This window comes from Echinococcus granulosus (assembly GCF_000524195.1).
Source record: "Echinococcus granulosus chromosome Unknown EG_S00048, whole genome shotgun sequence".
In the NCBI taxonomy this organism is placed as follows: domain Eukaryota; kingdom Metazoa; phylum Platyhelminthes; class Cestoda; order Cyclophyllidea; family Taeniidae; genus Echinococcus; species Echinococcus granulosus.
This window is the reverse complement of record NW_020170428.1, coordinates 314226-326808: the sequence shown is the minus strand read 5'-3', so window position 1 is coordinate 326808 and position 12583 is coordinate 314226. Positions and strand designations below refer to the sequence as shown.

General features: G+C 43.3%; 1 protein-coding gene across 1 annotated transcript; it reads left to right on the top strand. All coding sequences in view use genetic code 11, as the record gives it.

Annotated features, from left to right (window-relative positions):
* Window positions 1-965: 965 nt before the first annotated feature.
* On the top strand, window positions 966-4090 carry EGR_05940 (Homeobox protein homothorax; the record flags this gene model as incomplete). Its single annotated transcript, XM_024495189.1, has 6 exons — window positions 966-1086; window positions 1699-1859; window positions 1981-2057; window positions 2139-2197; window positions 2678-2779; window positions 3633-4090. The coding sequence occupies 6 exons, from the start codon at window positions 966-968 to the stop codon at window positions 4088-4090; spliced, it is 978 nt and encodes a 325-aa protein (XP_024350408.1).
* Window positions 4091-12583: the final 8493 nt, after the last annotated feature.

Here is a 12583-nt window from a genome sequence, read left to right as displayed (position 1 = left end):
ATCCATCCATCCATCCATCCATCCATCCATCCATCCATCCATCCATCCATCCATCCATCCATCCATCCATCCATCCATCCATCCATCCATCCATACATTCATCCATCCATCCATTTACCTTGGCAACAAATCAAATCTAGTCATCGGCATTACATCTCCTCTCAACTCACCAATATTCATCACTATGCTTTCTGTTCAGAACTTTTAAAGTCTCTTGTTCCTGACTCATCAGTACTGAGCTCTCAAAATATCGTTACTCCTAATCCCTGTTTGATGGTTTCGAAGTTCTTGCACTTGCTAAAGTTTATAGTTTAAAGTCCTTATCACAAGGCATTGTTTCACAACTGCATAAATCGGGAAATTTATATTCAACAATCCAACCAGTGAGACACAAACAGAAGGTCTGTAAGCTAGTTCAAGGAGAGGAGTAAGGCGGGATGGGGGTAAAAGAGGAGTGAATATTTTGCTCCACTCTTTCCTCCTCCTCGCTCCGACCCACAGATGTTATTATCACGTCGACTTCCATGTCTATGAGAGTTGTTTAGTACGGGCGACCAGGATTGGTTAGTTAAGGGGAGGAGGGACAGACAAACACCACCACCACCACCACTTCTCTCCGCCCCACCCCACTCTACCTGTCGAATCTGACATTTGTGTGCATATGTCCCATGCGAATCATTCTGGCATATGCACTGATTCATCAATCATATCTGTCCGCCTGCCTCCTTCCTCCTCCCCTCCTCGTACCTACAATGCATGCCCGTGTAGACACACGTTCTGTCGGTCCCTGTGCCGAAACTAAGAAGAAAACTGAGAAGGAAAGCCATGAAACTGGACTCTTACACTGCAAGTCAATTTGTTTGCTGGGATCTAAGACGAAAAGAGTTGATTGCCTTAACAAATAGAAAGGTAGGCCACGATATAATGTCAGCAATTGGTCAGGCGAAGTTTACAAACTGGATGACATGCGAACCGAATGCCGAAAAGCAGATGGCAAAAGCGCCGGTCTGAGGGCCGGTGGAAGTGAGATAAGGCTGTCTGAGGCGTGCGTGATATCAAGTTCCAATGTCGGTGGAATGACAGGTGGTCAGGCTGGCAGATGGTTAAGGAAATTGCCTATTAATTTGATTACCCCACCATCTAATCAGACGGGAAAGCAGGAGAGCTAAAATTCTTAAAGTTGGTTAGGATTTAGTGACCCATTTACTTTTACTTAAAAGACAACTCCTTGTTGTGAATATTACAATTTATTAGGACTTCTTTTTTGCTAAGGGGAGATTTGTCTACAGTTAGATCAAGCCTGTACTTAACAATCCCACTTAGCTAAAGAGTATTCTTTGCTAGCGTTAAATAACACATTACGGGTAAATGATACATCGTATTCATCTAACACACTGGTGGTTAAAAAAAAAAAAACAAATTTAACATGTGCGCGGAATATGCTAACTGAGTGACCTGTAGCGTAATGCAATATCGCCCATACTTACTTGTCCCATAGTACTTACAAACAAAACCAATTAATTACACCTATTCCTGGAAAGAATGTGAAACAGAAAAAAATGAAAGATTTCTGGCTACGAGTTATTATTAATAGGTGTTCCAACTGATTGTCTTTTGAATTGAAGCACCGACTTATCACGGGAAACACTTTGAGCACTTATTTCCACATTTACTGATCTTTTTTGTTTCCCATTAAAGACGATGGAGTTGCCAATTCCGTTGGCTCACAAGAGGAGAACAATGAGGATGCCGACTGTGATGCCGACAATCGAGTGACCACGAAAAGACAGAAGAAGCGTGGGATCTTTCCCAAAGTTGCCACAAACATTATGCGTGCATGGCTTTTCCAACATCTTTCCGTAAGTTTGGTGAAGGCGGCTGTGTTTATCTGGTAGATGGGTAGAGGTACTGGGTCATTCCGTATTAATGAACACAGGGGATGAGTTGCTTGAATCTTTTTGCTTTTTTGGTTATGTCCAGCATCCCTATCCATCCGAGGAACAAAAGAAACAACTTGCTCAGGACACTGGACTAACGATTCTTCAGGTTAATAACTGGTTAGTTACTCGTTCTTCCTTATCCGGCAATAGTTTTATTTATGTCTGATGTAAGTCTCTCCCTTCTTTGTGGCACTTCAGGTTCATTAATGCACGACGGCGTATCGTTCAACCAATGATTGATCAGTCAAACAGAGCAGGTAAGAGTGGTAATTCTCCACGGAATTTTCACTTCTTTTTAAAGGAATGTTTGCACAAGAACCGAAAAGGCTGCGTCTAGCTACTTACCTAGGGAGGGGTCGACTCACCTTTCTGAGGAGATTTTGACCAGTTCGACTTATTAAAATCTAGTCTCACCTTATAACCCTTAAAATAGATGCATTTGCCATAATCCGGTGATTGTGAGTATAGCAATTGTACTATCCACAGTGGACGTCTCTCCTTTATGACAACTGTGTGAAGTATCCCGTCAATTGAGTCAGCCAGTCAGTCGCGTTTGCGGTCTCAGGAGGGCTGTAACATTGCTGCCAGAGGCTATGCCATATAAGACTTGGATTATCCCCTTTTCCAGGGAAAATGGGTGCATAAATAAATAAACAGACTAAGTAGTATTTAATGCACCAGTATAATCAAATTAGTGATGCATTTTGACACCTCCTCTCCTCGCTCATCCTTCGCAGCACCACACATGTATCCCACTGACTCACCCAGCTCCTGTTTGGGCTACATGGAGGGGTCCCAATACGCAGCCTACAGTCGAGCTGCTGCAGCCGCTGCTGCTGGTACGTCTTCAGTTGCATCCAGGCTGTTAAATTACTAATTAGTAAAGTAGTCAGTCCATAAAATGCCCTTCTACCCTTATTTACCCATTCAGCTTATCATTATTGATTTTTACCTAAATAGTGTTTCAATATTGATTTTTTGCACTCAGTGAGCGTTTCTTTATCGATTTTTCGCCTTCATAACCTAACTGATGAGTGACGAAAATTTAAAAATTTACACCTCAACCGACTTTATACTTGTTCTAAAATAATTTTAAAAGGGTAATATTTCTATGCGAAACACCTTTCTAGTGTTTTTTGCCGATATCTTAAAAAATGTTAATTTCTTAAGTGGAATTTATTGAATGAGTAATACTTGGCGATATCCTTTTTATGACTGGTGGAAAAGATTGGCAATCTTGCATTGGTGGGGGGATGGAAGCTCCTCTCCATGTATAATCGATTCCAACTAAGATATTCTATTGTAAATAAAACACGATTTATTGGTTTTATTTTACCGCATGTTTTCGCTTTTTTAAAAGAGAGTTTAGTAACCATTCAGATGCTTTTCAATGGGAATTTACCTTAGACGTAATTAAATTTTGATTAGATAGTTACCTTTCGTAAAAAGGGAATTCTAAGGAATCCTTAGACATTACCTTAATCAAAATTTAATGGCTTCCTTAGAATGTTAAACAAAAAAATATTAGGTGCATTTAATTAGGACCTTCCTCTACATTGGTGAGATTTGTGGAAATTATTGCCTCTGGAGATTTTGCTTCGTCCCCTCAAAGCATCCACAATCTCGTCGATTTTATCCCAATTTAATTTCAGAAATAATTGCCGTTTTAATTTTGCTGTGCCTACCTTGTAGGCCTGGCCTCGCATTCAAGTCCCAGTGAAATGTACATAGCAGCAGCGGCAGCCGCAGCAGCTGCTGTAGGTGGAGCCTCCGCGAATTCCATAGCTCCTGTAAGCACTCGCAATCGTCGAACGGGTGCGGACGTAGGTGGCGGCGGCAGCGGAGGTGGAGGCGGCGGTTTTATTGATTCATCCTCTATTACCCCGGGTGACTTCTTCACACCGGGCTACTATCCCACGCCAGCTGCCTACGGTCCATCGTCGTATTCTTCCACCGCTTCCAGCACCTATCGTCCACAATATCATACCTTAGGAGGTAACCTAGCGGCCTCTTACTATCCTGCAATGTACAACCACCTGGAAGAAGCCCTTCCATACACCCCTCCAATCGGTTTTTTACCAGCAGACGAGGCAAAGAAGGCGAATACCGGGTCGTCTGCCAACACATCTACCAACACATCCACTGAATAGGTCTACTGCAGGGTCAATGTTATCTGTGAGCGCTTGTTCAATGCGCCTTTCTTGGACACAGGGTATTCTTGATTATACGTAGCGGCAACAAACAGACTTACAAATCACTTTCACACACACACACACACAAAACAAAAGAACTCATGACATTGCAACTACGACCAACCCTCTTCCATTCATTCATTCTCCGTACTTGGGTCTGCATTTTAATCTTCTTATCATGACTATTGAGATGTGTTAATGAGATAAAGATATTATAGGTCTGCAAAAGCGTTTCTCTCGTTTTAAACAATTTACATATTTTTACGCAAAACAATATCAAATGGATGTAAAATTTACTCGTTTCTACCCGAGGACAGGTTTCAGCACCTTGAAAAATGGTTTTTTTAACTACTTCGGTAAGTAATCAATCAGAAGGATTCATTCCACTGTTTCAATAAAACCCTGCAAAGAGGTCGACAAAAGGGGCGTTTGAAAGTGGACGGAAAGCAAAGAGGAAGGGCGAGAGAGAGAGAGAACTGGGTATATCATATCAGTGGAGGTGGAACGTCGCTTGCTTGCATATGCACGGAAATATCATTCATCCGTCAAACCGGCTGTCCAACTGTGACAGATTGTGTGTTTGTCCACATGGCTATAGTCATTCCATCTTCCGGCATTATCTTGCCTTCCACCCCTACACTTTTTCCACCCCCCCCCCCCCAATCTCCCCATTATATATTCATATTGGGCTGATAGCCATCTCCATGGGCTTTAATTATCTTAATTGGATGGTTCCCCCTGTCTATCTTGTCTCCTCGATGCATTCAGCAATTTGCTATGCAAAGTGATTCAGGCTCTTGAGGAGGAACAGTTAAACAAGCTCAATCATCCATCGAATTAGGAACTGTCACCTCCAATATTTGACAATGCCGTTGTAAAATTGGAGGCTTCATGATTGGGGGTGGGAAACCCTCCACATCACAAGGAGCGCCTTTTGTGGTTGTCAGTAGATTTGTCATCAAATATTTTTTTGGAAATGGATCCAACTTAGAGAGTCGATCATGGCCTTCAACAGGTCACAGACCTGATTGTATCCATGAGATTGTTGGTAAATCCACTCAAATGCACTGCCTTTTCGGTTGCAAATGGACACATCGCCTTGGGAAAAAAATGCGCAAAGTACAGATCTCCGCTATTCGGATGTCATTTTCAGTACACACATTGAAGAGGAAGAATTCAAAGCATCGTTCTCTGTGGCATCTTGAAAAAGGTCACTAGCTTTGCGAATTTAATGTCAAAATCACCTGCGGATTGGCCGTTTGTAGGTGGCTTCATAATATATGCTCGCTTCTTAAAACTTTTTTTGCAAATCATTCTGAAAATTTGTCGAAAAACTCCTTCTAAATAGATGGCAAGAAACTGCCATGAAGTAGTAGTACAATATTTAAATAACCAAATCATGTGATTTGCAGTGAGCATGAAAAAAGCACTGTCCTCTTTGTCACCCCCTCCACAAAAGGTTACCAGAGTTTGACAACGAACCTTTCAGGAAAAGAAAGATTTTACGTCAGAACAGAAAAAATAGCCAGATTAACCAACTTATAATATTTTTTGTTTAAAAGAGGTCGCACTTAGCCTCTTGACCGGATATTTTGTCTACAACAAAAAAAATTAATTCGAACTGACAAAATAATAAGCGATTGCGTAAACATTTATTTTTTGCCACTTTGAGTACCAAACCCCAGGCAGATTTTAAAGGAACCGCTTAGTAAGGCACCAATCAGCGTAGTGTGGAGATATCGGTCGGTCGATAGATCGATGGATCGATACATGTATCGGTCACCATTGGCTTAGTCCCATATATGCGTCATTTCCATGAGATGAGGTGGAGGAAGCTAGTCCGGCGAACGTTTGAGGAGAAAGATGCTTAGACCTCTCATTCCTCTTTTCCAAAAAAAGCATTAATTTACTCGAAGCGAGAAAAAGGCGAGTGGAAAAAGCAGCGTCTTGTAATGAAGCGAGCAAAATGCGAGCGTTTACTGCCTTGTCAATCATTCAACCCCCCTTTTTGCGTGATTCATCAGGGAAGGGCAGATTTGAAGCCCCACAAGGTAGGTGGCATTTTTATTCTTTTTGGGAGTTAAATATCAGCTGTAATTTGTGTGTGCGTGTGTGTGTGCATACATGTAAATTTAAGTTGTCTTTCCGTGGTAGAAAGACTCAGCCTATTCATTCTTTTTTTTACTACTTTCAAAACGACCAGTTGGCTCATGATTAATTGAAAATGACGGAGTGATTTCTGAGGCGCCCCTTATTAGCCGACTCCGGACAGATGAGGTGAATCGAATGAGAGAGAGAGAGGGGAATGTCCTTGTGAAAAAGGAGGAAGAAGAGCCGGCGGAAGGCGATAGGAGTTCTGTTTCAAAGTGGGCTAATCCATCGAAGATTATAAATTAGTTGTTCCGGAAACAGATTAATGAAATACGAGAAAGTCTGCATCTATAGTTGAGTTTTACTGTTTATATCGCAGGAAAAATCTTCTGATAGTATTTACGTGACAGTGTAGTAATTTGACAAAAAACTGGAACAAAAGGTGTTTACAGAGGCGGTTCCCTCCATTGTGCACTCCACTATTTGTCGGTTATTTTGGACCCTTGTATTATAATACGGAAGACTCCATTCCAGCCAGTTTTTAAGGAGCTGCAAAAGCTCTTCGTCAAACTTGGAGTAGAGAAGATACTCTATTCTTGAAAAGGGCAGGGAATTATGTGATCCTAGTGCCATGGTAATGTGTCAGGAACAGCTTGCGCTTGTGTGTGGCATGAGTGAGAGCATTTTTCCCCACATCTACTGAGTAGTGAAGGGAAAGGCGTGGCGAAAGCTGGAAAGCATTACCAACTGGATTTCCCTTTCTTGTTCCTCACTTTTGAGTCTGGTTCCTACTTACCTGAAATGGGATGAAAAGGATCATGTCATTGTGTGTCCCCAAACCATCCACAGCACGGGTACGATCCCCACTCATTTAGGGAATGCACCACCTCATTCTCCAAAGGCTAGGTATTGTGTGTTTAGTGGAAAGAAGACGCAACCCTTCAACGGGAAATTGTCCCTTACTAAGGGCCAAACAACATCAACTCGAAAAAGTAGTCAGTGATTAAGGTGTTTCTTTCCGTTTATTACAAGAAGACGTGAGTCTCATGGATGAAAACTTGTGAATGAGGAGGCCTCAAGGTACACTTGGCAAGTCGTTGCAACCAGAAACTGAGGCAGCATCGTGTAGAGGGGTTAGAGGGTCCCCGTATCGGTTATCCTGGAGTCATTTTATCACTCAATCCTTGAATGTGGTTGTACCGGAGCCTGATAGCATCTTCATGTATACCTAATCACCTTTGATTCCTTACAAAGAGTAGGTAAGATTTTGCTGGCTCATAACACAAGGGCTAGAAATCCACGCCAACTTTTTGACTCTACCAGAGGCTCCGATCATGCAACGGAGGAGATCCATGATCAACATCAGGGTTGGATAGATCAAATTCATCCCTAGAGAACCTCTTTCGATTGCAAGGACCTTAAAATTATTGAGACGGATTGCTGGCTGGATTGCAATAAAAGTTGAAGGAGGGGATGCGATTTAAACGTAAGTCTAAAAAGAAGTTTTTGTGACAATTAAATGACAAATAAAATGTCCTTATCATAGAACATCCTCAAGCCTTGTTAAAATATTGACAATTTTCAGTGGAATCTGATGGTAATTACAATCAAGTGTTGTCACTCATATCACTTGACTGTTTTCATACACTTGACGCTGAAGAGTGATAACTTGTGGCGACTACGATGACACTCGTAGTGAGAGAGGAAGGGAGGATTATGCCTACACCGAACCGAAGGTGTTAGTGGGTCCCTCTTACAAAAAGGCAATGGGCCTCGAAAACCACCTGCTTCATTCTGACCCTCTTTACATTGTTGATGGTCATTACCAGAAGATTCATTCATCAGCTATGCCAGAGCTCTGGAGAATGCACCACTTTGTAATGGCCAAACAATGAATGCGACTGAGGCACATTGTAGGCTCATTACTACTCGACACAACCTGACGCAACTCCTCTTCTTGAGAAATAGCTAGAACTGGTCAACCGGTTCGAAGGAAGTCCTTTTCTTCTTCCTTATGACATCAAAAGAGGTCATGTTGCCAGATTTGCCCACGAGAAGACCTCCTTACTGCGCTTTGGGCTATGAAAGAGGAAGGTAGTGCCTCATTTCCTCCGATGATATTGCTGCAAGCACCAAGTCCTGACGACCACCTTTTCTTTGCATTCTTGGAACACAGAGGCGGAAAATACATAAGAGGTAGAAACAAAGGTGAATTTGAATGGCTGATAGCATCAAATCAGAGAGGAGGTTGACAACTGCCTCAGGCACGAGATTTGCGCTGCAGCCAGACTAGGGCTGCATGAAATAAAGGTGACTTCTGAGAACCCGTTGGTGAAAATCCAGTTGACGGAAGGCGTGAATGCTGTTCCGCCTCCAGATGGATGTGCCTTTGAAAAGGTACCTGTAGCAGTTAATCGTCTAGCTCTAAGCACCACTCGGTAAATGCATGACCTCGGCCAATTTGACAAAAAGGTGGTGAGAAGTAAATCCGACCAAAAAGAAAACCGTAAAAGTCTCCTTGCAATGCTAAAAATTGGGTTTGGAATCCTAACTGCTACGATTTTTCTTTCCTTGCCTTCGAGGTTAAACTTGGTTACAACTTCTTGGTACATTAATCATAAATTATTCTGGAGGTGCGTAACCTCCTCTTTGAATCAAGAAGGGTGGATCTTTGAGTGATTAATCGGGAGTAAAAAAAGTAAGTTGTTTAAACCATTCGGTTCTGGGAGGTGAGTTGTTCTGCTGCCTTGCAGACCCCAGAGGCAGTAATGCGAGTAACTAAGCAAGCAAGCAAACAAGCAAAGACGCGCACCGGATTGGACTTGGGTTTGTTTTCTTGCACAGTTAGGTTGTTGTTGATCCATCGTCAATTCGGTTGGTTGGATGGGTTGGCGCCATGCACAGCTGTTACCAGTTTCCACTGTACATAACCAAATAGAATTGGACAGACACGGAGGACAGATTTTTGACATTCAAGCCACCATCCCCCAGCCCCTCCCTCCCTCCTCCTCCACCTCACACCTCAACTCCACGCCTCTGGGCAGACAAACAAATGCATGCACGCACGCACGAACGCATGCAGTCGGGTAAGCTGGCTAACGGGTTGGCATAACCACACGTTCATTAGCGCTGGCCAGACTTAGCACCAACTGTCAAAATTGTGCGTTTACATACATAACTGTGCGGTGTGTGTGTGTGTGTTTGCCTACCTGGTACAGTGGCGCTCGTCAGAGTATGAAATGTTTCGTGTGACTGGAGGGGAGAAGGTGGTGGAGCTAGCTTGTAGGTGTTAATTTTGGACGCCTCTTGGCCGTTTCCCCCTCCCCCTCCTCCTCCTCCTCCTTGACCAGGCTACTGTCTTCCTGTTTTGGAAGGAGGGTGGACTGGAGGGATAGTAGGAGAGGGGTTTCTGGGACGAGAATTGGATTTATCTCAGCATTCCTATGCTGGAATTTACTACCATGCTCTGTCCTTTTACGTTACATTACTTACAAATGGCTCAAGTTTTGGGATTTAATTGAAAAATTTTACATAAAATAGTATTAACTTAAACAAATGCGGAACAAAACCCTGCTTAATAACAAAGGTGCTTTTTTCTTTTCTGGAAAAATTGAACAATTAAACCAGACCCTGCCATAGCCGCAGTCGTCGCAATTCTGTGTTCTACCTCGCATCAACGTCCAGGGAATGTGATGGTCATCATTTGGAGCTTGGAATAAGGAGGATGGGAACGAAGCGGGGCAGTCCGTCTCCACCTGACACTTCAACGACTTGACGAATAAGGGGTTACGATGGCTCGAGTAAGATCCTTTTTCCAACTGTTTTATAAGAAGAGAAATAAATAACTATCTTACCTCGTTGATTATGGCCATCATGATTGCTGCTTGGACTTCAGTAGGTGAAGCGTATCAATTAGGAAAGTAGCCGAGGCTGGAACCATTCGCAAGCAGCTGAGAAGCCTACTGCCACTGATCGCACCCACTTCATTCCCACAGTCCTTTCCTTTTTTGTAAGTCGCCACTGTTTGCTATGAGTCGTCTTATTATTGAAAGACAACCAATGACTCTTGGGATCCACCTACTAGGTACAAGCCGATACTCTCTGAGAATCGGCTGAAGGGAAGTCGTACTCGACACCGTAAGACCTTACTCCTACCATCGTATATAGCGAAAACTCATCCTTGGGAAGATCTTCCACTACAGGTTAGGGGGCACTGTTCCACTTCCTTCTCATCCTCCATTTTCCCTCGATGATGTCTCTACCAAGAGTTCAGAAGTACGTGGGAGTTGCCTGGGGTTTGGTTTGGTTGGCTCTCTCCACACTTTGCTTTTGCAGTAACAGCCGTTGCTTGAAGAATTTTGCGAGTGTTTGGTTTGCAGTATGAAGAACTACCAAAACTTCCCCTGCTACTTTCTTCTGCCTCATCACTTACCAACTTTTGCTGTGAATTGTGTTCGGTGGTTTTATGCACCACTTCCTGAAGGTGTTCTCCTCAATCGGCTGCAAAATGGCTTATCGCGTTGCATTTTTTTGAAGGAGAAGTTCTTTAGGTGCCCCGACGCTCTGTCTAGAATGCCTCGCATTCTTCCACCTTCCATCCTGAACAACTATTCCTACCAGTCCCTTACCCTGAAAGCATACAACTGCCCTACCAAGGATGTTGACTGCAATTCGAGGGAACTCTCAATGCCTTCAAAAGTTGTTACGGCACGACCCAATGCATCTTTTCACCGCTTGAATCAACAACTTACTGACCTCTGGAAGTGTCATTCATCTACAGCTACCCAGTCCTTGTTTCAATTAAGCAAAAGTGCTGAAGCAATTGTTCAAACCAACTAAGCTTTACCGACTGTTGCATAAGCTAGCAATTTATTTTGCATGATTTCAGGGCATACGGCTTTCGTTTGAGTGTACCACTTTAACTCACCCCATCATGATCTCGCTCACGCCAATCCCTCATAAAAGAAACCGCTGTTTTTGGCCCCTGAAATCCACAAATAGGCAGTTCTGTTGATGCTGTCATCATGACCGCTTTTCGACGTCAGTGTAATTTACTTCACTACTTGAGAGAGGGCAAACGCACTCCGTTGGCGGAACAAAACAACCCGAGAAGTCGGCAAATAGTGCACACTTCCACGATTTTTTTTACAATTATTCTCAACTTCTCCTCAAAGTACGTGGTATTCAAGTTCATGTGGTGATAGTAAATCAGTTTCGTCTGAGCCTGACTGCCAAGCCGAGTAAAAGATTTATCGCCTCGGAGTTGAGGTAGCTATAAATCTTGTGCGCCATTTGCAACGATGTGAAAAGCTCAGCTCCTTGTACCACACTCCGTGGGTATCGCTAGAAGAAATTATATGCGCCTGGAGGACAAATTCCCCTCCGTCGAGACATGAGCTGAGTAAGAGAAAAATCGGAGACTTCCACGAGCGGAATGAGAGGCTTGCAGGGATTGCCGATGCACACCTGTCCACAAGTTCAAGCGGTTTGAGACACACACTTGAAGGAGGACGAATGTGGAAGAACTGGATCCACCCGCGACCCGATTCACAGCCAAGCTAAATGCAATGGGGTACCCGAGCGGCCAGTCGAAGAGTACAAAGCCAAACAGTCAGGAGCCAGGCGCATTCTAGTAATCCGATAACACAAAACCTGTCCGGACAATAAAAGCCGCTCTAGAGTTGCTTTGTAAATGAAAAGCGAGAAACTGTTTCGTAAAATCATGACTTCAATTCGCACTACTAATATCAAATGAGTAAGGAGAGGTGCCAACTCCAGTTCCAAGGATAGGGTGGTCACCTCACGACGCACACCACCAGTTCCCAAACAGCCCCAACAAGAAAGACAAAACTTTCAAAATGTTGGTACAGAAAGGAGAGTAGGCGTTTTGTAATGAAAAGCTGTCAAAAGGCAATTCAGCGGCGATCACCACGAGGACGAGTTGGTTATGCTTAGGAGGTAAATTCCTGGAACTTGGCACGAAGCAAATTCTCGTAAATACTGTAGTCCTCATCTAAGAAGCAGCAGAATATAACGCGTTCAATCTGTGAAAATTAAAAAAAAAAAGGTGTCACCAGGAATCAGTTATCAGGAGCGTGAAACGACCAACACATGCGACGTCCAGCCCAGTGGTTTGTCAAGTCCACAAAGTAATTGACATGGGGAAACCCTACTTAATCCGAAAGATTACTTAAAAGCACTTGAAAAATGAGTCACAAGACACATGACGGACCTGAGCTATAAACAAAAGAGACTAAAATGAGGCTAAAGAAATACCCTTCCATCTGGCAATCCGGTACCCATTCATCCATCCCGTGTGCATCCAATAACCATCCCATATCCATTCGGCCGTCCATTTAT